General features: G+C 41.9%; 1 protein-coding gene across 1 annotated transcript in view; it reads right to left on the reverse strand.

Annotated features, from left to right (window-relative positions):
* The window catches only part of LOC138293506 (vitamin D3 hydroxylase-associated protein-like), a 198,013-nt gene that overhangs the window by 30,251 nt on the left and 142,641 nt on the right, over window positions 1–25,121 (reverse strand). Inside the window, exons 8-10 of the mRNA XM_069232746.1 lie at window positions 6,691–6,816; window positions 3,755–3,852; window positions 650–749 (exon numbers count right to left, since the gene is read on the reverse strand). Of these exons, the coding sequence (XP_069088847.1) occupies window positions 650–749; window positions 3,755–3,852; window positions 6,691–6,816 (324 nt within the window). The remainder of the gene's footprint in view (window positions 1–649; window positions 750–3,754; window positions 3,853–6,690; window positions 6,817–25,121) is intronic.

The raw sequence follows: 25,121 nt of genomic DNA on the forward strand, positions 1-25,121 counted from the left end.
GGGGATAACTAGGGCCAACATTAAGGATGCCTTACATGTAGTAAAAAGGAAGGTTTGGGCCTCGAAAGTGGATGCACTTGCCATGTCGAAATGGCAGTTTAAAACTGCACACACAGGCTCTGCAGGGGCAGGCCTGAGACATGCTTAGAGCGCTACTGTAGTGGGTGGCACAATCGGTGCTGCAGACCCACTAGTAGCATTGAATTGACAGGCTCTGGACACATATAGTGCATTTTACTAGGGACTTACAAGTAAATAACACATGGAAATTGTGGAGGAGCCAATGTTAATCATATTTAGAGTACAGAGCAACTGCACTTTAGCACTGGTCAGCAGTGGTAAAGTGCCCAGAATCCTAAAACCAGCAAAAATGAAGCCAGAAAAACAGGTCATAGGGCCAAAAGGTAGGATAAACCACACCAAAGATGACAGGTTCAGCAGACATCAGTCAGTCAAATGTTCTAAATCCGTTCTGGACATCTTTTACTGTCTACTCATTCATGACAACAATATACATCAGAAAAGACAGAGTAGGTAATCAACAACACCTCTTCAGTAAGATAAATCACATCTTTGTGTACTCTTTTCTTTTGTTTTTTTTTGACAATAATTTCAAAAGTTGCTTAATATTCTGGTTAATACTATTTACCACAGGCTTCAAAATTGTGGCCAGAGTCCACTTCATCCAGTTTGGAAGTCTATAAGTGGAAATCTGGGGTTTCAGGGTAGGATCCACAATATCTTCTTCACTGAAAAATAGAGATTTGCAAATAAAATAGCTCAGAAAACAGTGTAACAGAAATATGAGTTTGCATAAAAGTTCATATTCAATTTCAGTTTACGTATATTGAATCTAGAAAACACAAATAGCAACCTCCGTATTGAATATACAGCTGAAGCGTGTTTTCTGTTTCTTAAAAACTTAGTGAATAAAGGAGTCCAATGTAGTTTACCTACAGAGTGAAAACAGATTTTGGAGAATTATGTGCTGTGAGGGCATACTATCCCCAATATGATGAAAGCAAAACTTTTGTTTATCAAGCACTCAGCCATATGACAACATTTAACAAGGCACATTTTAGTGGGGACTTATCTAGTAAATAAAAGTTGTTTTGTTCTTCGTGGAAAAGGCACTTTTCCTTGCCCTGGGACACTGCAGTACTTGTCGGCTGTACTCCAGCTAAAGCACAAAGGTGTTGCCTGGAGCCATATACTTTTGGCATATATGTGGGTGGCGAAAATATGGACTGCAGCCCACATATGGCATTTAACCTTCACTCTGCTAGTGTAATGTTTACACCAATTTACATGGCCTTAGTGGGAATTAAGCTAGTCTACTTGGGTGAAGTTAATTTAAAAGTCTAATTGTTGTTAGTACGAGCTGGTAAGGGCAATGGCAACAGCTGTAACCAGCTACGTAGGGAACATAAAGGAGGAGGTAGACATTCCCACGTGTTGAAAACTATTGCCGTGCAGCAATGATCAAATATTGCTGATGTGTTATCAAAATGGCTTTAAATTGTTCAGAAATGATATGCTTTAAGGAATTTAACAACATAAACATGGCTTTCATTTGAATTTTAATCACCCCAAACTTCTTTTTGTATTTAAAAAATGGCATTTAAGATCATGGAGGATATTTGGCATTCGCATGGTTAATACCTTTATATTCATGAATTCACCTTGTGGGAATAACAGGAGTATGTAACCCACATCAGCGCCGAAAACAGCAAAGGATAAAATTAGGACATTCTCAGCATTTGGAGTGGAATATGAATTAACACAGAAAGTTAAAAGTTCAAAATTTTAATCAAATACAAGTTTTATTTTATGGATACTGTCTCAAAATATAAAAGTGAATATTTACAGCTTTAATTAATGAGTTTAACATGAACTCACTTTAACGTGAACTCTTTTACCTGAATAGTATTGAGCATATTACATTAGAAATCAAAAGTCTAAGGTTTAAGTCCACTTAACATAGGGGAAGGTGTCATGGACTGCTGTCATCAACATGGTGTAGTGCATATTATCCACATGGTTTATAACCTATGGATACAGAATGAAAACAACATTATGGTCTAACATTATATCCCTTTAGGTTCTAATCTCAGAAGAAAGTAATATGATGGAATGGGTCAGTTTGCCTACTTCCTTAAATGCATTAATTGGACATGCCCCTCTGGGTGGAAAAGAAATAAAACTGCACAACTCTTTTCTTATTATGGTTTTCAGTGTTCTGAATAATCAGTTAGATATTTAAAAAGATACTCCTCCTCATTTAAAAGATGGCTCTGCTGAGCCTGTTTTGAAATACTCCACACTAAGAATCATTGAGGTTTTAAGTACATGTACAGATCTACCTTAGCTATGGCAGCGCCCTGTGGACAGTGGGGTACGCTCCTTCAATTGGTATAATCAGATAATTGTTTGGTGGATGTATGTGAATATGGAGCTCTGCTAAAAAAAATCAATCAATGCAATGTGGTTAACTATGTATAGATGTGTAACAAACATTCATTATATTAACTGCTCTAGGAATGTGTTAAATGATTTAATTTGTGATCCTAGTTTAGGCTTTGGACCATCTGCAAACTACCACTTTAGTAGATCCAGAATGTGGTATGAAGATGGATCCTTTAAATGTAAATACACCATTTCATTTTATCAGGACTAAAAGTGGGAAATCAAAACACAATTGTCTCAGTAACACAATACACACTCCTTAGTTTGACACTGTGTGCTTCTGTGGCTCTAGTAAGAAAACATAAAGCAGAACAGCTCATATGTGCTGTCCTTTTTTATTTATATTCTAACAACACTACAATGAAGGGGAGGTAGTATCACATTAGAAATATAACAATATCTACCACAGCTGCTGGTCCTGTCCCGTGATCATGAAGTAGTGTTTCAAAAAAGTACTGGTAGCTTACCATTAAATGTATTACTGCCATACTGAAAAGGCAAATATAAAGCCACAAATATTTAGTGGTACACTTGGCAATAACTGGATCTACAGAAAAATCCATATTGCAGCAATGCTGAAAAGCTGTGGTTATATGGCATTAGAGAAAACATGATTTAATAGACCAGCAAATATGCTAGCATTGTATGTACAATGAAGATCAATCAATTGTTCCTAATCTGTTACTGTCCCAAAACCTAAAACCATTTTTCTACGAAGTTCTAGTCCTACCTCATTACATGCAAACTGTTTGTTCTCTTATAACTATCCTGATAGAAGCATTGCTACAATATTGATAAATGTATGACAGACCTTTCCACAAATACTTGTAAATTCATTTTAGCAAATAAAGTATGTTGGATATTTTTGGCATATAGCGTGGCACTAGGCCGTGTTTATTAATTGCTCCCAATTGTTTTTGTTTTTCAAACAATCCATATCAGCCTCACAAAATATTAAGAAACATAAAATAAAAAGTTAGACTTTCCTGTTGCGAAATGAGTACAAATATGTTTGAAGTATTTCTGCTTTTCTTTAGTTTGAGAGGGAATCTTACTCATGACCCAAATATGAAGTGTCAAAATTCAACATCAAAGTTAATTAGGGTAAGGCATTGATACCAGCTGTCCTTTAGTACTATTGAAATTACTTTTGCTACTCCATGAGTCACGAAGGTAGCAGCAGGGACAGAAAGGAAGAAACACTGCCAAAGCCAAGGGGTCTGGCTTTAATGTACTCTGTAGCACAAACCATTAACTCTCAAAACCAACAATTTAACTTTGTACTTACAATTTATCTAAAAGCATTGAGGCTCCATCAGCAAAGAGACCTTTTGTGAATAGCTCATTAGCTACATAGTCCATCCGAGGCGGTGTAAAGGGTATAAGCTGTAAAGAAATAAATATTTCTATAACTAATATATTTATTTTGTAATAGGAATCTGTGCTGGACCACTTCAATAATAAGTATATTATGAAGCATGAACAAGAGTAAAAAGTGGATTGTTTCTACTTTCTGTGGACCACAGATAGAACAACACATACTCAGAGGTTTTTCCCTGCCTTTGAGACGGTCATGTTGATTATCTGCCCTGGAACCAATACTAATCTTTAGGTAATCAGTTGTTCCTCCAAAGCCTAAGAACGTTATGTGCCTCTCTATTTCTTGACAATAATATAGCGTGAATACCAACTACCATACGGGGAATGCTTCATTATAATATTATTAGAAGAAAATACAGTTGTGCTTGGTAAATTTTGACTAGTGAACTTTAAACAAAGGAGCCTTTTTACAAAGGTAAATCTACATGTGCAGATCTACTCATGATGTAACTCTTCACTTGTTTTGCTATTCACTATTTCCAAGAATAGATTTTTCCTAGGCGTAGACCTTCAAATCTCCACCCCCCTCAGTTCAGGAGGTGGAGCAACCTACAATGTGTATTATGACTGTAAGATTACCACCAGTGACTTCCCAACCCTATTTTGTGTTCCACCTACTTTGCGGACATATTTGCCACATGGGCAGCGGCCACGAATTCAGGACGGAAGCTCCACAACAGCGATGGTGATCTCGGCCATGGAGATTGAGACTGCTGAGTGAAAGGGAATAGGCAAATACTAAACACATGAGCCAAATCACACACACCTGACACCCATTCACTTCAAACCACAAAAATACCACACACAACCTTGGCTATCATTATAAGCCGAATTGCCTATGTGACTCTGAAGCATCAGGAACCGCACTGCCTCCAGGACACAGGCAACTCAGAAGAGAAAGAGGAATTTAACTTATGAGAAGATAGCCTGTTTGGTGGGATTGGTATGAAAACACTACAAACAATACATGGACCTGCTGCTTGTCTCCCAAAAGTGGAGTATAGAAGACATTCCTGTGGCACTCGGAATGTTTTGAGGTAGGAGGCCCGCACTGTAGGGACCAAAGAATAATGGCAGGGTGAGATGAAGTGGGTGAAGAAGAAGCTCTCTGGGATTCAGCTGGCTAAATCTCATTCAGGGGACACATCTAGAGCCCATCTACGTCTAAACCGCGCCCCCCAAGAAGGCTTTCCTCTCCACAATGCACCCTCACTGGCTAGATGGGCTTCCTGTTGCAGAGAGGTCTAATGTTGAACCAGAAAAGAATCAAAGGATTGAACCCTCTCCCTTTCTCTAAACCTTATTCTACAGCCACTCAACCTACTCTGACCTCCCTAACTTCCAGTTTTGAAACATAACATGCATACCCCTCAAAGACAGTCTCCAACACATAGCCTACTTATAAGGTGAAGTTTACACTTAATTCCTTTTGTACTTTACTCCTCTTATACAGTTGGGGTTCCAAGTAATTGGTTGGTACAGCTGGGACAGGAGTCCTTTCTAATACATGAGGACAAAAGACAGGGCCTGTCTCTAACGCAACTCAATAATTCATACAGGCATGTCTTTATGCTCCAATGTAACTACCACATTATAAGGGAGTTCTACAACTTAATTTGTTGCACCTTAACTTTTTTTTAAATTGGTGTTTTATTTTGATGAATTACTGTGATCAACCATACCTTGGATATTCTTGTGTTTAACAATACTGAGCATGATTCACAAAATTAAAACACTTTTGAGCAAGTTTACACTTTGGAGTAAGTTACTACTTTTCAGTATTCACAAACTCATAGTTTAAATTACTACTCAAAAAAACAGTACTAAGTCCAGCATCAAAGACTGCCACTCAATGAACCACTGGTACTGCAACAGCTTCTTATAGACTATAATGGGCGTAGAGACTTAAAATAAAAGCCTATGTAAAGAATGGTAAATTATATCACATTATTTAAATTAATTAAAAATATACATCAATATAATTTTTTTTTAAATCTTTAAAAAAGTATGTATTTATGAACTATAACCTGTTTGAATGTATAAATCAATAAAGCATTATATAGTATTACAATATAAATTCATTATTCAATACATCACTTTTAATAATTATTAGGGCATAATAAAAATTAATCGGAAATTATTTTTTAACAAAATTCAGCAAAACAAATTGTAATGAATTCTATATTTCTAAATAAAGATTTCAAAATTAATTACTTTATTTTGTTCTACATTTACAATAACAATTAATTTACATTAATAATTATCATACAACTATTTTTACTTTTTTTAAGTTGAATAAGAATTTGACTTTTCCTTGTACTTTGCCAAGGAACACTCCCCAGTTCGGGGCTGACATTTTTTATTCACTGAGAAGTAAATTGAGATAAAAGCTCAGGCAAAGGTCAGATAAGGCCCAGATCGGGGGAAAAACACAGGGAAACAAGGGTCCCAAAAAAAAAGCTCCATTATGGAAATGGGGACAGGACGGCCCGGAGGACACCTGTCCATGGTACCTCCAAAGTAGGGCCATCAGTGTAATTCAAAGCAAAATAAGACAGAGGAGGCCAGCAACAGAAATCCTGGACTGCGTCAGGACACAGAATTGCCAATTGGTAGGAGCGTCCCTGGAATGGAGAAGAGACCGGTGGAAAAAATGCAACTGCTTGTGCAGCCAGAGGAACCTTAACAGCTATAATTATTTTATAGAGGGCTGCATACCAAATAACTAAATGTGATGCACTAATATTTGCATATTTCAATGTGTGTCACACTTGAGCTCTTTAAGTCTATCAAAGAACATAAATGAAAATACATACAGAAACTATTGTAAAACTCACAACTTACTGTATGACCTGCTTTTTCAAGTAGTCTCTTCGTTTCACTAACAGCTCGTTGCATACAAGGGGGAGGCATACAATACCCATCAGTGTCATAGTATCCAATCCTTAATGGCTTAGAACGTCTGTACACCTAAAATAGAGTAAAATACAAATAGACAATCTAAAACTGCAAAATTAAAATCCATTGGGCAAACTCTGCTTGTGGTGAACAGCATCAGTTAATATATTCCTGCAAACATTAGTAAAACTTGACTAGATGAAGATAAAGTCTACTGCATGAGTCCACTCAGCTGGCACCCAACTCTGTAAGAACAGCTCTTAATATTTGCAGCAAAGTTTGTCACATACCTCAGAGTACTACATTGCCCTTTATTGAGAGTAGGTGTTTAGAGAATCAAGAAGTGCAAGCATGTTTATGAACTACAAATCACCCAATAAACTATAAAAGCCGAAACTGACAACATGGCTACTATTAGAAAATGGTGATAACTGTGACTAAACAAATGTTGAAGAAGCATCTGCACCTACAATTTCAACAACACCACACCAACAGCAGAAAAAGTCCTTACGATAGAAATTACATCTCTGGCATTAAATTCGAAGAGTAAATCAACATTTGGAAACTACATGAATTTGGAACCATAAATGTACATTCTCTAATTAATTGCAACATATAAATATCGAAATATAACATGCAACAGTACCAAACCAAGAGAGACAGAGACCCCTGCAGAGAACAACTGAAAAAAACTGCCACAGTCATACAGTGAAGACACTGGGCATGATTACAACATTGATGGTCTGAGGACAGCCTATGCCCTGGTGGAGGTCGGACCACCGCTGTTCGGTCCAACTGCCAAATTTCGAGGTTGGTGGGCTTACCCGCCAACCTACTGCTCTCCCTGCTGTCTGCTGTGCAGACAGTGCACATTTTGAGGGTGCTGGTGCCTCCTGCATGTGGCAGCATTGCCGCTGGCTCAATTATGAGCCAGAGACAATTCTGCACCACCTTTCCCACTGAGGGGCGGGTACCTTGGGAAACTTGTAATAGGGCCGATGGGGAGACTGCCACCTTGATGGCTGTCTCCTCACCACGGGTCTGGCAGTCGGCTAAGCCAACCGCCAAACTCGTAATAAGGCCACTGACCCCAAAGAGAATGTCACACCTGTGCACAGGATAATGCCCGACAGGGCACGAACATCAACAAAGAGGCTCCTCACAAAAATGTTAGTGAGACCCTACACGGACATTATATACTCTGCAGAGGCAACTCTATTACCCATGGTCATAGCGATTCTCAGTGCCCACCAAAACTGGTCAGCAGATCAACTCTATTTGTGGCACATACTACACTCAAAGAAACCTGGAAGGCACCCAGTATAAAGTGTGTCACCTATGGCTGCGTTTGTCCGAAATTTGCCTTGTATACTATACCTTCACATTCATCTGAGTTTATAAGCTATCATAAAATTTAAAATCCTCATAAACTTTGGAAAATTGCAACTATAGTATGAATTATGTAAATGTCTTAGCCTTTATTCCAATATACTCAACAGTCAAGTTATCGAATCTACAATAGACATTGTCAGCTAGCTTACAGATAAAGGGAACGTAATCTATGAAACTATTGAAAAAGCCAAGGGCTGGAGAATTACGATAACAGGGCTCTAACTCATTCATCTCTAGCATCTACCCTTTCAGAGATTCACATGCCTTTCTGCATAGTGGGATAAAGGTGAGGGAGTTAAGTGGGTTTGCTGCTGAATCATCAATTCCAGCAGAGAAATGCAATCTATAAACATATAATTGGTATATATATATGTATATATATATATATATATATATAAAAATATGATCTATATATAAAATATGATCTGTAATATACCTCTAGAAGCACTTGATATATATATATATATATATATATATTAAACTCCAACAGCTGCCAGACATCCGAGACTGCTTATGTGGTAGCGGTCCGGGCGTGGATCTGGCTTTCCACTAAATATTTCACAATTCTTCTAATACCATATAGAAGATTACCCGGACAGCAAATGGAAGTCCAAAAATACTTTAATCACCAATGTTTCCTCCCAGTACAACGCGTTTCAGCCGTAGCCATGCTCACGTACAACATGGGAGTATGCTACACACAATTTAAACACCACTACCTGCCAAAACACAAAGAAACAGAAATGAAGGACTACAAGGAAAAATGGTTACATTACACTGTGCAAATTTGAGCGCCATCTTAAAATGTCCAAGTACATGTTAATATAGTAAATCGATCTCATAATCATTAAACCATTCGCTAATCTTTGTTCAATAAATATTATTATATAAATATTATTATAAAAAATATTTATATATTATAACATATTAACATCTAGAAAACACATAGGGGGTTATTACAACTTTGGAGGAGGTGTTAATCCGTCCCAAAAGTAACGGTAAAGTGACGGATATACCACCAGCCGTATTATGAGTCCATTATATCCTATGGAACTCGTAATATGGCTGGTGGTATATCCGTCACTTTACTGTCACTTTTGGGACGGATTAACACCTCCTCCAAAGTTGTAATAACCCCCATAGTATAAAAGCATTATACAACCTGATTGTCCTTTTACTATGGAACATTAGATAAACATTACAGTGTGCAAATTCCCTAGTACCAATGTGTTCCTGCAGAAAAATATCTTACTACCTACTAACATGTGAGCCCACCCCCAACCTGTCACATCTATCCAATAAATATGGTATAAAAACCATGTATAATACAAACTGATTAAAAAGATTATCACAAAATCGTCTCCAGTAGCTCTAATCAACCTAAATGCACATTCATTTCCTCACCTGAATTAAGACCAGCCGGGCTCAAGGTACTAAGCCTAATAATCATCTTAGATTCTAAAATCCTCATTATTTTCTCTCTATTGCCTCCCCTCATGTTAGGCTTGATCTGATCCATGACTGCAAAACTCAACAGCTTCTCATCCCCCTTTTGGTGAATTTTTGAGAGCTCGCAGGATATGCAATACATGTCATAGATCAGATCAAGCTTAAAAGATATTTTTCTGCAGTAACACATTGGTACTAGGGAATTTGCACACTGTGATGTTTATCTAATGTTCGAAAGTATAAGGACAATCAGTTTGTATAATGCTTTTATACTATGTGTTTTCTCGATGGTAATATGTCATAATGTATAAATATTTTTTATGATATTTATATAATATTTATTGAACAAAGATTAGCGAATGGTTTAATGATTATGAGATCGATTTACTATATTAACATGCATTTGGACATTTTAAGATGGCGCTCAAATTTGCACAGTGTAATGTAACCATTTTTCCTTGTAGTCCTTTCTTTGTGTTTCTTTGTGTTTTGGCAGGTAGTGGTGTTTAAATTGTGTGTAGCATACTCCCATGTTGTACGTGAGCAAGGCTACGGCTGAAACGCATTGTACTGGGAGGAAGCACTGGTGATTAAAGTATTTTTGGACTTCCATTTGCTGTCCGGGTAATCTTCTATATGGTATTAGAAGAATTGCAATATATATATATATATATATATATATATGTATATTCACTTATAAAAACAAAGGTTACAGGGATTTTATAGTTAGGCTCACATTTTTAACATATCAAACCACAGAAACTCACCTGTTTTAATTAGAGTTATCTCAAGTAACTATAACTCATGCCCCACGGTAACTAAAACATGCATCCCTGTCATGCAGTTTTTTCATCTAAAATTTTACTGCAAATATTACATTGATATTATCAATGATGTTATCAAAGATGACATGAGTGCCTTAATTTGTGTGGTAATTAGCAGTGCATGACTAGGACCCAAGTTATAGTTACCTTAGGGCATGAGTTATAGTTACTTGATATAACTATAACTTGTGAATTTCTGTGGTTTGGTACGTTTAAAATGGAAGCCCACCTATAACGTCCCTGTAACCTTTGGCTTTTTAAGTGAATTTCAATGTTTTTTTAATTCTATTTCCTGACTGTAGCATCCCTGGAACCTTTGTTTTTTCAGTGAATTTCTATGTTTTTTTAACGTATTGTAATTTTCATTACTATAAATTAATCCAACCACCTGTCTTGGGTTGGCCGACGGGCTGGCTGCTGCCCGTAATGTGGAGAATCCCTATACCCACCCAACCCTGCACTGCACACGGCTTTGGCCAGACCCTACAGCCAACCCCTATACCAACTCAACCTTGTATGGCCCCCTTCAAAAGGCCTATATAGGTCCGGGGATCCCATCCCCTGGGGCCCAGAATACATAATGATTTTTTTTTGGGGGGGGGGGGTGGCTGCGTGGCCTCCCGGGCCTGTCACTGGGGCCTAGGCTAAACTTTGTTTTTTTTGGTTGGGGGGATGTGCCCACGGTCCCCAGGCTGTCCTCACTCTAGGGAGCCCATCCCCCGGAGCCCAGCAAAAACCTTTATTTTTTTGAGGGGAAAAGGACACATTCCCCAGAGCCCTAGCCTATTTTTTTTTTGGGGGGAAGGGGAGTCCTGCAGCCCCCCTCCCTAGGCCGATCTTGGCCCCAGGGACACTATCACCCGGGGTGCCATCTAATTAATATTTTTTGGGTGGGAGTTGGGCCATGTGGCTCCTGTCCCCAGGGCCAATCTCGGTCCCAGGGACGCCATCTCCCGGGGCCTAGCCATGTGACCTTGGGGCCCACCAGGGAACCCAGCCACAATGCTGAGGACCGTGGTGGAAGCCTGAAGGCCCCCAAGGTGCCAGCTGGTTCCTCGCATCCTGTGGGAGCCCTCATTGCTGTCATAGAGAGGGAGCTGCTAAGCTGCTCATTTTCTGTGAGAGCAGTTTCCTCTGTCTGCCTGCCTGCATCAGCTTCAAAGCTGTCACCAAGCCACAGCAAACAGCTATGTCCCAGGGGTGAGCACCCCGGGGCATAGCAGGAGACGGACAATTGGGTGGGCGTTCCCCAGGGCCATCATTGCCTCCTTGAGGGGGGCTGCGCGACTGCCCTACAAAGAGCATTGCCCTAGGGAGGTTGTGGTCCCTGGGGTTTGGGGTCCGAAACAGACCCCCTTGATTCTTTTAGTATAGCTCCAGGTAAGGTTGTTGTCCCAGGGCTGCGCCCCCTCCCGCATTGTTTTTCTTAAGTGCTCTAGGGAAGTGGCAGTCCCTGGGGCAGCAGGGGGGCCACGTGGCCCCGCATCATTTTATTCTATGCCCTGTGGAGGTGGCAGTCCCCAGGGCAGAGGGGGCCAGTGCCCCCCTTCCTGCAGACATGTTTTTTGCCCCAGATTGGTAGCGGTCCCCAGGGCTGTGGGGTGGACGGACAGCCCAACCGCACCACAATAAACCATGCCCCTGAGACTTGGCCCAAACGGGGGATTTTTAATAATTAAGTGCTGGAGACCACATTTCGTTTTTATTTTATTTTTACTGCGGATTTGCGACCCCGTCATGATTCTGCTGCAAAAATTTCAGCTGAAGTACCCCCTCTACATAGCTGACAACACTTTGTTGTTGAAGTATTGGTATCCACTCAGATCTCAGCACAAGATCCGGAGGGTCTGCGGGGCCTTTGCATTGCTATATATACAAATTTGGATTTCCTGTAATTTCTCTAAAACTGCTGAACAGAAAATTAAATGTAAAATGTCTCTTTCTGGACCAACGGTTTTCTTTCTGCCAAATTTGGTGTAATTTTGTCCAGTAGTTTTGGCGCTATCGCTGTTCAAATCACTATGGAAAAATGAATGGGGAAAACATGTTTACCGACCCCCTTTTTTTCTCAGCCCCCACTTGACCAATCACCTGAAAACTTTCTACATAGCAGCTGAAGTGACCTCTGTTGTTTTTTGTAAAGTTTTATGAAGATTCATCAAATGACACAAAAGTTATTAGCAAAACAAAAAACGCTTTTTCTATAGTAACTAGATCCTAACTATAACTACCTAGTGGCGATAATATTGTATATATATAAAAAGAAATTCACTGAAAAAAACAAAGGTTACAGGGACGATATAGTTAGGTTCTGAATTTACTAGAACAAAACCATAGAAATTCAGCAGTTGTAGTTAGAGTTCTTTCTTGTAACTATATGTTCTTTAAAGTAACTTGCGCCCTAAGGCACCTATAACTGATGCCCTTGCCATGCACAGTTTTCTTATCAATAATGTTATTGCAAAAGTTGCAGTGATACCAAAGATGCCATACAAGATCTCATCAATAACATAATATGTGGAGTCATTTGTGCATGACGAAGGCTCGAGTTAGAGTTACCTTAAGGCGTGAGTTATAATTACTTGAAAGAACCCTAACTATAACTGCTGAATTTTTATGGTTTTGTTCCAGTAAATTCAGAACCTAACTATAACGTCCCTGTAACTTTTGTTTTATACACTGAATTTCTATGTTTTTTAACTATACTATAAAGTAATTTAAATTACTGTATGTTATTCCAACACCCGCCGTGCACGGCCTTTAGCATTGCCCAGCGGGAGTTGGGGCCAGATGTAGGAAACTGTTTGCGACTCGCAAACGGCAAAATTTGCTGTTTGCGAGTCGCAAAACGCAGTTTCCTATGCAGAAATGCATTTTGCGAGTCGGAACCGACTCGCAAAATGCATTTCCGACTCGCAAATAGGAAGGGGTGTTCCCTTCCTATTTGCGACTCGCAGTGGGATGCAATACCATTTGCGACCGCGAACGCGGTCGCAAATGGCATCGCAGTTACCATCCACTTCAAGTGGATGGTAACCCACTCGCAAATTGGAAGGGGTCCCCATGGGACCCCTTCCAGTTTGTGACTGGACCCAAAAATATTTTTTCAGGGCAAGGAGTGGTCCAAGGGACCACTCCCGGCCCTGAAAAAATACCGAAACTAAAGGTTTCGTTTTTTTTTTAAGTGCAGCTCGTTTTCCTGTAAGGAAAACGGGCTACACTTAAAAAAAAAAAAAAACTGCTTTATTTAAAAGCAGTCACGAACATGGAGGTCTGCTGACGACAGCAGGCCTCCATGTTTGCGAGTTCCTATACTCGCTATGGGGCCGCAATTTGCGACCCACCTCATGAATATTCATGAGGTGGGTCATTGCGACCCCATAGCGAGTCGCAGTCGGTGTCTGAGACACCGTACTGCATACCAAATTGCGAGTTGCAATTTGCGAGTCGGATGGACTCGCAAATTGCAACTCGCAATTTGGTTTGTTGCTGCATCTGGCCCTTGGTCACAAGGCCTGGCCTTGCAGCCAAGCCCTTACAACTATCCAACCCCTGCGCCACACATGGCCTTTAGCCGTGAGCAGCGCCAGTTGGCCACAGGGATTGTCTCTGTCAGTGGATGTGTGAGTGGGTGTGTGAGTGTCTGAGTGGTTTTGAAAGTGGGTGTGTGAGTCTTTGAGTGGGTCTCAATGGTTGCATGAGTGGGTGTGTGAGTGGGCACATGAGCTTCTGAGTGTATGTATGAGTGAATTAATTAATGTATGTATGAGTGTGTTTTTTCTTTCAATTTTTCCATCATTGTGATTATTTTGCAAATACATTGCAGAAATGCACACTTTTTCTCTTATTTTGTGTGCTGTGACGCAAAATGATATTAAACCTATAATTTGCCCTTAACACACACCTATATCACACCCCTGGGGTCCGAGTGCCTTCAACATGACCCCTTATGCCACTTTCAATTTTCACCCAGGGACCGTATCCTGTGAAATAAAATGGCAGTCACAACTTCCTATTTAGGTTGCAGTCTTTTTGCACGCGAGTTCGCGAAAATTAGCACATTTCGCAATTAATCAAAAAAAAAAAAGATATACAAGAGATATACAAATGTATTTGCCCTTAACCCCTTGCACGCCATGGACGTAATGGTTATGTCCATGGCTGCGCCTGTGAGGCGCCATGTACGTAACCATTATGTGTTTAACAGCCCTTGGGGGAAGCATTAGTACTCCCCCCGAGGGCTGCCCTCCCACCCCCCCAGGTCAGGGCTGGAAGGGGAATCCCTTCCACCCCCACTCCCCCCAAGACGTCAGCACGTGATCACGCGCTGACATCATGAAAGGGAGCAAAGACGCATTGGAAGCCATTTGCTTGCAGCGTGTCTTCGGAAAAGGAGGTAAGTTTTACCTCCGGGCAGGGGGGGATCTCTCTGAAAGAGGCATTGAGGAAAAGGAAAGGGTTTTCCTTTCCCTCGATGTCTCTTTGAGCATTCCTGCTGCCGATCGCGATGTGATCGGGCAGCAGGAATGCCCACTAGACACCAGGGAATTAGTGTGTGTGTCCATGGGAGAGCGACCCCTTGGGCAAGGGTCACTCTCCTTGGGGGGGGGGCAATATATTTTTCGCCATTTCTGCCCCCCTTGGGGGCAGATATGCCTTATTTGAAAGCCACTAGACACCAGGGATTGTTTTGGCAGTTCTGCCCCCCCCTTGGGGGCAGATCGGCATATATTTTTGAGGCCTTTCTGCCCCCAAGGGGGGCAGAATCCACTTAGCGCCAGGGATCGTGTGTGTGTGCTTTGTGTGGGGGGGTGGCCGCTTGGGCAAGGGTCGCCCCCAAAGGAGGCAATGTAATCTAGGCCATTTCTGCTCCAATTGGGGGCAGATTGGCCTAGTTTTTGTGGGCCCTTCTGCCCCCGGGGGGCAGAAACCATAAAGATGCCAGGGATTTTTTTTCTTTTCTTTTTTTTTTTTTGAGTTGGGGGGTGGGCGCCCCCTTGGGCAAGGTTCGCTCCCAAGGGGCAAAAACCACTATTGTGTAGTTCGGCCTATTTTTTTTTTTCAGGCCCATCTGCCCTCAAGCGGGGCAGAATCCACTTTGTGCCAGGGATCATGTGTGTGTTTTGTGTGGGGGGGTGGTCTCTTGGCCAAGGGTCGCCCTCCAAAGGGGGCAATATATTATATGGCATTTCTGCCCCTTTGGGGGCAGATTGGCCTATTTTTTTAGGCCCATCTGCCCCCAAGCAGAGAACACTAGACACAAGGGAAAATTTAAAAATGGATGGTGGCGGGGTGTTTGTCAACTGGCGAGGTATTTGCATTTATGATAATAACAGTTTATTTCTTCTTTTTGTTCTAGTTCAAAGCTTTTGCATCCTTTGCTGTGGCTTGCTGCAGTTTTGGCAGTGGTTGTCCTGCGGTATGCATAGTTGCATGTTTTAGGTAAGTAAATAAATTTACTCCAAAGGAGTATTGTTGCCATGCATGAATGACATGTTTGTAGGTGGTGTACTGAATGCAGGATTGTGTGTGAAATTGTCTTTAGATTTATGCACAATGATTATTGTGTTGCCTTATGTCTAATTTGCTTTTTTTTCTCTTTTTAGTGGGATATCATTGGTGATTGCTGTGGCTGTGCAGAGTAGATGCTGGTGAGTCAAGCTTTTTCAAGTGAGCGGTATAGTTTTTGAGTTTATTACTCTCAGTGATAAGGCTACACTTTGTTTGTTACTTATCTTACACAGTGCTGGTTCTTGGTGGTGCATTTGTACAGTTACTTTTTGTAGGAAGGATCATGACTAGCTGTAGGATGACCGCTCAGCAGGTTGTTGGTGTGCTTTTTGAGTCATCTTCTGACCATGATTATGAGGCTGACTCTGCATCTGAGGCAGAGGAGGAAGTGCAAGATTCTGGAAGTGAACTTTCTGTCAGAGAGGAATCATCTGATGATGAAGCCACTCTCAGTGCTGATAAAGGGCCTGTTTTAGAGGAGGACACTGACGTGCCAATGGTGCAGGAGGCAGCGGCTGAAAGGCTTCCCATTGGAAGACCTGACACGTGGGTTGCACCAAACATGGAGCAGCCACAGTTGCCTGCGTTTACTAGTTTCCCAGAGTTTCCACTTAATACTGAAAACTTTTTGCCCATCAGCTTTTTTGAGTTGTTTATGGACAATATATTTTTGGAAGAGATTGTTGAGCAGACTAATTTGTATTCAGAGCATTATTTGAGGGCTACGCTGCCAGACTTAGGCCACACTCTAGAGCTAGCCGGTGGATTCCCACAAATCTGGAAGAGTTGAAAAAGTTCTTGGGTTTAACTTTTTTGATAGGGCTGATAAGGAAGCCATCACTGTCTTCATATTGGTCTACTAGTCCCTTGATGGCAACTGCTATATTTCCTGCCATCATGAGTCGTAACCGGTATGAGCTTCTTCTTTGGATTTTGCATTTTGTAGATAATGCTTTACCCTTGCCACGAGAGCACCTTGATTCTGACTGTCTTTTTAAGATTTAACCTGTCCTTGATCATCTGGTAGATCAGTTTTCAGAGATCTATGTTTCAGGCAAAGAAATATCTGTAGATGAGTCTTTGGTCCTGTTCAAGGGTCGTTTGGTTTTTAGGCAGTACATTCCTAGCCAGAGGGCATGGTATGGAATTAAGATGTATATGCTGTCTGAAAGTAGTACAGGATATGTTTATAATTTCCGGGTCTACACTGGTAGAGATTCCAATATTGACCCCCCTGGTTGTCCACCCACTTTTGGAGTTAGTGAGAAAATTGTGTGGGAACTTGGCAGATGACTGTCACCATTCATATGTAGATAACTTCTACACTGGAGTTCAGTTGTTCAAGGAGTTGTTCAGAGTGGATATTGTTGCTTGTGGCACAATCCGCTCTAATCGGAAAGGCTATCCAAGAGAGCTTGTCTGTATAAAACTTGAGAAGGGACAGTGCAGTGCCTTGCGGAATGATGAGCTGCTAGCTCTGAGTTTGTAGACAGGAGGGATGTGTACATGCTAACTACCATCCATGATGAGAGTACTTCACCTGTGGATGTTTGGGGTCAAGTTGCTGGAGTGCGCAAACCTCTGTGCATTTTAGACTATAATAAGCACATGGGTGGTGTTGATAGAGTCGATCAGAGGTTGAAACCTTACACTGCTGCTCATAAGTCTTATGTTTGGTATAAGATATTAGCGGTTCACCTGTTCCACTTGGCAACTTTTAATGCTTTTGTTGTGTTCAAGGATCATTCACCAGAGTCAAGGATGACATTTGTGAAATTTCAGGAGTCTATCATAGTGAGCCTTATTGTGCTGGAACCGGCAAGAGTTCCTAGAGAAGCAGTGGTGGAGGATGTGGCTAGACTTAAAGATCGTCACTTTGCTGAGCACATTCCTCCCACGGCCAAAAAAAACTTTCCTGCTAAGAGATGTAGAGTCTGTGCTCGAAGAGGTATCAGGAAGGAGACTAGGATGTACTGGCCTAATTGTCCTTCGAAGCCTGGGCTGTGTGTGGGTGGCTGTTTCAGGAGCTACCACACACAGAATTATTGGGAAATTCCGTGAGCATAAACTGCTGTTCTATATTTTTATATGTTCAGTTTCACGGTTGGCATTACTGTCATGTATTCGAGCTTTTGTATTTGTAGTTTTGTAATTATTTATAATTAGTGGTTTCTTTGTTGTTTAAAAACAAACAAAAAAGTGATGGTGGTGTGCGTGGGGTGGAGTTTGGCTGGCAGTGTGCGTGGAGTGGCGATTGGTTGGCGTGTGCGTGAGGTGGCGCTTGGTTGGTGGTGTGAGTGGGGTGGCGCTTGGCTGGCGGTGTGCGTGGGGTGGCACTTGGCTGGCAGTGTGTGTGGGGTGGCGCTTAGCTGGCGGTGTGCGTCGGGTGGTGCTTGGCTGGCGGTGTGAGTGGGGTGGCGCTTGGCTGGCAGTGGGAGCAGGGTGGCGCTTGGATGGCGGGGTGCGTGGGGTGGCGCTTGGCAGGCGGTGTGAGCGAGGTGGCGCTTGGCTGGTGGTGTGAGTGGGGTGGTGCTTGGCTGGTGAGTGCGTGGGGTGGCACTTGGCTGGCGGTGTGCGTGGGGTGGCGCTTAGCTGGCGGTGTGCGTGGGGTGGCACTTGGCTGTCGGTGTGCGTGGGGTGGCGCTTAGCTGACGGTGTGATTGGGGTGGCGCTTGGCTGGCAGTGTGCATGGGGTAGCATTTGGCTGGCGGTACCAGCCAAACGCCAGTCCACACACTCATCAGCTGGTGTGATTGCTGTATCAGGCATGTGGGCGTATGAAAGTGATGGGCCCTTGAGTGCGCTGTCTGTTGATTCGAGTGTTGTAATGTGCTGGGCCCGTGGCTGGCGGCGTGAATGGTCTTGTGCATGTCATGTATGGAAGGTATGTGCATTTCATTTTTGTGAAATCTCTTGTTAATAAAATCTGATCCACTGAACCATCACTCACCCTCGTGCCAAATCCAACCAGTATGTGTGGTAAAAATGACAAAACCTGCTCTGCTACAAACAGGCATCGCAGCACTGCTGAGACACGCTAGGTGTCTAGGGTGGGACACCGATGATGAAGCATGCCACCAACTTGGTTGATGGGTGAGGGGTCTTTTTAACATAACCTAAATGCATTTCTTTTCACAATTTTAGTGTTTGGAACAACACATAAGTAGGTGGACACATCAAATTGATCTATTGCAAAACTACCTGTGTTTGGGGGGGGCACCTCATTTTTTGGTCCCGGGTGCGGCCTTCATTTAGGGAAACCTACCAAACCCAGGCATGTTATAAAAATAGACACCCCAAGGAGTCCAAGGAGGTGTGGCTTGCCTGGATCCCCCAACACTTTCTTACCCAGACTCCTCTGCAAACCTCAAAATGTGCTTAAAAAAGCATATTTTCCTCACTTTTCTTTGTAGGATCACCACTGTTGCACACATTCCCTACCACCCAGAGTTCTCCTCAGTCTCCCAAGTAAAATGATACCTCACTTGTGTGGGTCAGAGGCAGCCTAAAAGAGGTATAAAAGAAAAATATGTGCTTATGAAGTTGCTGTGCTATCCCCTCAATCTCTACAGGTTTTTGGCATTTTTCTGTTGCAGGCACCTGGGCCACACACACAAGTGAGGTATCATTTTTATCGGGAGACTTGGAGAAGGAAATTTGTGGCTCCTCTCAGATTCCAGAATTTTCTGTCACTGAGATGAGAGGAAAAAGTGGGTTTTTTTGGCCAAAGTTTGAGATTTGCAAAGGACTCTGGGTAGCAGAACCTGGTCAGAGCCCCACAAGTCACCCCATCTTGGATTCCCCTAGGTGTCTAGTTTTCAAAGATGCACAGGTTTGCTAGGTTTCCCTAGGTGCCAAGAGGCTAAAATCCACAGCTAGGCACTTTCCAAAAAACATGTCAGATTTCATTGTAAAAAATGTGATGTGTCCATGTTGTGTTTCCTGTCGCGAGCAGTAGGCCAAACCACGCAAGTGAGGTACCATTTTTATCGGGAGACTTGGGGGAACACAGAATAGTAAAACAAGTGTTATTGCCCCTTGTCTTTCTCTACATTTTTTCCTTCCAAATGTAAGACAGTGTGTAAAAAAGACATCTATTTGAGAAATGCCCTGTAATTCACATGGTAGTATGGGCACCCAGGAATTTAGAGATGTGCAAATAACCACAGCTTCTTAACACCTTATCTTGTGACCATTTTGCAAATAGAAAGGTTTTCTGGATCCCTATTTTTCACTTTTTATATTTCAGCAAATTAATTGCTGTATAGCCGGTATAGAATGAAAACCCATTGCAAGGTGCAGCTCATTTATTGGCTCTGGGTACTGAGGGTTCTCGATGAACCTACAAGCCCTATATATCCCCGCAACCAGAAGAGTCTAGCAGAGACAACGGTATTTTGCTTTAAAAAATCTGACATCGCAGGAAAAAGTTACAGAGTAAAACATGGAGAAAAATTGCAGTTTTTTTACCTCAATTTCAATATTCTTTTATTTCAGCTGTTATTTTCTGTAGGAAACACTTGTAGGATCTACACGTATGACCCCTTGCTGAATTCAGAATGTTGTCTACTTTTCAGAAATGTTTAGCTTTCTGGGACCCAGCATTGGTTTCTCACCCATTTATGTCACTAACTGGAAGGAGGCTGCAAGCACACAAAATAGTAAAAATGGGGTATGTCCCAGTAAAATGTCAAAATTGTGTTGAAAAATTGGGTTTTCTAATTCACCTCTGCCTGTTCCTGAAAGCTGGGATGATGGTGATTTTACCACTGCAAACCCTTTGTTGAGGCCATTTTAAGGGAAAAAAACACAAGTCTTTTTCTGCAGCCCTTTTTCCCCTTTTTTAAAAAAAAACTAGATTTTCACTGTATTTTGGCCAATTTCTTGGTCTCCTTCAGGGCAACCCACAAAATCTGGCTACTTCTAGAATCCCTAGGATGTTGGAAGAAAAACCAAAAATTTGGCATGGGTAGCTTATGTGGAGAAAATGTTATGAGTGCCTAAGCACGAACTACCCCAAATAGCCCAAAAAAAAGGCTTGGCACCTGAGGGGGAAAAGGCCTGGCAGAAAAGGGGTTAAATATCTCCTAAACTACTGAACAGATTTACACCAAATAACAAAAAGCACAATCTGCATACAGGCAGCTAGCAGTCTGACAAATTTGGTGTGATTCCGTCCAGTGGTTCCGGATGTAGACATATTGACAGGTCCTGTGAGAATTAACATGGGATATGTAATCTTTTATGAGCCCCCTTTTTCTTGGCCCCTGCTTGAAAGATCACCCAGAAACGTCCCATGTACAACAGGAATCACCAGGCCACTTGTTAAAAAAAATTGTGAACATTTGTCAAACGGTGCCAAAGATACAGGCAAGTCACAAAATGCTTTTTCTATTGAAACATGGTCCTATATCAACCTACTGTTTTAAAAAAAAAGAAAATCCCATGAAGCTGTTGAGGAACTGCAGGAAAATGAAACAAAAACAAGCATGGGAACCACACTTGTTTTTATGAGCCCACAGGTGGGCCACATCCTGGGAGGGTGCACATGCCCACTTCCGTGGGGCAATTGTGGCCTGGGACCCCATTCCCTGGGGCACGGCCAAAGTCGAAAATGAGGAAGGGGACCGTGCAGGGCTGACTTTGGGCTCGCAGCCATTAATGGACCTGGGCATCCCATCCTCCAGGGAAAGCACCTGCTATGTCCCTGGTTGCCCACCGGAAACCTGCGTTTGCTCTGGCTCGGTGGGAGTAGTTATAAAGAACCTACAAAGCAAGAGCAAACTCTAAGCCCGCTCCCTTTGGGAGGGAGAATAAAAAATGCTCCCGTCTGCTGGAAGCAGTCTTTTCATCTGTTTCCCTGCCTGCACTGAAGTGGGCGGGGAAACAGATGAAACAATTGTCCCCACCGGCAGGGAGCAGAATTTCTAGATGCTCCCCTCTGGTGGAAGCAATGCCGGCTTCCCATATGACCTCCAACAAGGATTTAGTGGGTGCCTTGGGTGGGCTCCTGGACACCCACCCTTCACTGGCTGGGCCCTGGAGGATGTGGCCCCCAGGGTCAAAAACAGTCACGGGAGGGAGCCCTCACAGCAGTAACCACTCTGTAGTTATAGTTAGGGTTACCAGAGATAGGAACTCATCAGATTTTTCACCATTAATAATGCCCATTTGATGAATCTCTACAAAGCTTTCCGACCAATTGCCTTTTCTTCTACATTGGTGGAGGATGGTAAGTTTTGGAGTGATTGGTCAAGGGAGAGCAAAAATAAAAAAGCTGCTACAAAACGTGTTTGGGTATCAATGCATTTTTCTGTACACATTGTACTCACGTGCAGGGTCCAAATACTCACTCGAATATCAATGAAATTTAGCAGGATTGTATGTTATGGTGTGCAGATGATCCTTTTACCTGCTTCCAGGTGAGTAAGGTAAGGATTTTGTACACTATAAGGCATTTAAACTTAGTAATATATGTGGCTGAAGTAGTTTAGTAAAAATTTGCTGTATTGTGAAACTACCATGGTACATAGTGATTACTTGGCATTATGTGATTGGCTAATAACTGCCTTTACAAAAGTTAAAGTCATGCATGTTGTTGTAAGCCACTTTCTCTTTGTTCTGGGTTAGGGCCTTAGATATAGGAATGTATTAGGTTTGATCATTTTTTCTATTGGTAAATTACTGCGCTACACACATCTTTTTTTAAATTGCGCAGTTCTCCCTAAAGTGTGTTAAAAATATATAGAAAATTATAAGTACATTTCTCTCCCAATACCACTTCTGTAAAGTGGTAATAGGTAGAGAACAATAATAAATATAACTACTTACCTATGTCTAAGGCCCTATCCCAGAAAACAGTGAAAGTGTGCTAAAAGCTACATGGCTGCCCTTTAAGTTTTGTAAAGACAGCCATTAGCCAATCAGAAACTGCCTTCTAATCTGCATGTACCGCAGTATATTGCAAAGTTACAGGGGTATACCGTGGCACAAGATATAGCTAATTATTCTACCACTTACAACTTTTAAACACTACCACCATTTACACCGGTGAGCTATAGTTAGGGCCTGATTACAACCTTAGCAGATGGGATACACCGTCACAAACTTGACGGATATCCATCCCGCCGTTTTACAAGTTCCATAGGATAGAATGGAACTTGTAATAAGGGGGATGGGGTATCTGTCATGTTTGTGAAAGAGTATCCCATTGGCCAAGGTCATAATCAGGCCTAAATGTGGTGAATGAGATGACAAGAATTAGGGCCTGATTTAGAGCTTGGGGGACAGGTTACTACACCACAAACGTGAAAGATATCCTGTCCACCCTATTAAGATCTCCATGGGCTATAATGGGATTGTAATACGGCAAGACAAGATATCCGTCATGTTTGTGATGGAGTAACCTTCTCTGAAAAAATCTAAATCAGGCCCTGAGTATAGAAGTGTGCGACTTATAGTAAATTGAATGTGGTGCATACATTATAAATTTAAGTTAGAACTGGTGGTGAGTAAATTATATATTTAAGTTAGTTCTATAATTTTAGAATTTCCTAAGGTTGTCTAGTTTATATTGGGTCAGCATAAAAAGAATATATAAGGTTTTGCCAAATATAACTAAGCTTTAAACTTTTCTGTTTTTTTCACTGAATATATAGCCAGGAGAAAGGCAGGATGATGAAGAAGTGTGTAGTGTGGCTCTTGTCAAGTGATCTAGGTCCTTTTTGGCAACCCATTTTTCTAATGTTACATAATTACCAAAACACCAGATTTAGGCCCTCATAATGACCTAGGTAGTCTACCGCCACGGTCGGACAACCAGCACTGCCACTTTTTGGCCGTCCAATGGCCTGGCAGTGCCGGAGGTCCCAATCCACCAGGGCAGCGCGGTAAGCAGCACTGCCCTGGGGATTATGACCCTATCGCCGCTGGCGTTTGCATGGCGGTTTTACTGCCTTTCACTTGGCAAGGGCAGTGGGTGGGCCCCCCTGGCCAGCCCCATCGTGCAAATCACTGTCTGCAAAGTGCGCGATGGGTGCTGGTGCACCCGATGCTCTATTATGAGCTGGCATCAATGTTGTGCGTTTCCCGCTGGGCCAGCGGGTGGAAACTGTGTCTACCACCCGGAGACCCATCGGGAAACTCATAATAGAGCCTGAGGGAAGGACACTGCACAAGCAGTGTCCTGACCGTGGGAATTTGTCGGGCAGCCTTTTCTGCCCGCCAAACTAGGAATTAAGGCCTTAATGTCAAAAGTTCTACCAGCTCACTTATTTCTCCACCTGTCCTTCTCTGCACCTCCTTGTCTTTCCCTCTTGTACCTTCTATAACTTTCTATGCTTATTAAAAAGGGTGTGCGTGCATCATGTTTGTACTAAATCAATAATGCAATAAATATTATTTTAGATTCATTTGAGTTGTCTCCTCAACCTACATTTCGGATATTGTGGTGATAGTATGATAATAAAACCCTCTTTTCTTTCTATACTAAAACATTTGCTACTTCATAATCTGAAATTCCGATACTTGTGCATACTCCTGTTCCAAGTTTGAGGTCCATTTCTGATCATAGTGTACACAAACGTTGGTACGGAGACCAGAATTCCGAGTTGATTCAATATTTATCACATTCTGCTGTTTTTGACTGAGAAATTTGGCAAATGTGCATTAAAAAGCAAACCATGTGGATTTTGGTGTGATAAATACCGGATGTGCAAAGTATGCATTCTTTTACCCCCCCCAACACTCAGAATAGGAGGTGTTTACTGCCTCCAGGAAATCCCTCATTAAAGGAAAATTCTGACTATCTGCTTGCTCATTTGCCTGAGACTACACACTAATTCCAACCGACTACCCGAGGCCTGCTGTAACACCAATAAACACACCAGAACACGCACATATAAATTGCAGACCGAAGCAAAAGTGATGAGGAAAACAAATTTGTTCAAAAACATTTATAATTTGCGAGAACACCAGAAAACAGACAGCCAAATACCTTCCAGTAAAAAGTTAAACCACGCATGAGACTGCCTCGTGTTTTTAAACTTAAATAAAACTAACGCTGCGAAAGCACTGACTCTTAAACACCGGTTGACCAAACATGAGAAAGAACAAGCAAGTGAAATAACTGGCTACAATTATGCATAACAGGAGCGCCATTAAAATCACCAGGGTGTCTAGGGCGAAATATGTTGTCAATGG

Source organism: Pleurodeles waltl, chromosome 4_2 (genome assembly GCF_031143425.1).
Source record: "Pleurodeles waltl isolate 20211129_DDA chromosome 4_2, aPleWal1.hap1.20221129, whole genome shotgun sequence".
Lineage (NCBI taxonomy): Eukaryota > Metazoa > Chordata > Amphibia > Caudata > Salamandridae > Pleurodeles > Pleurodeles waltl.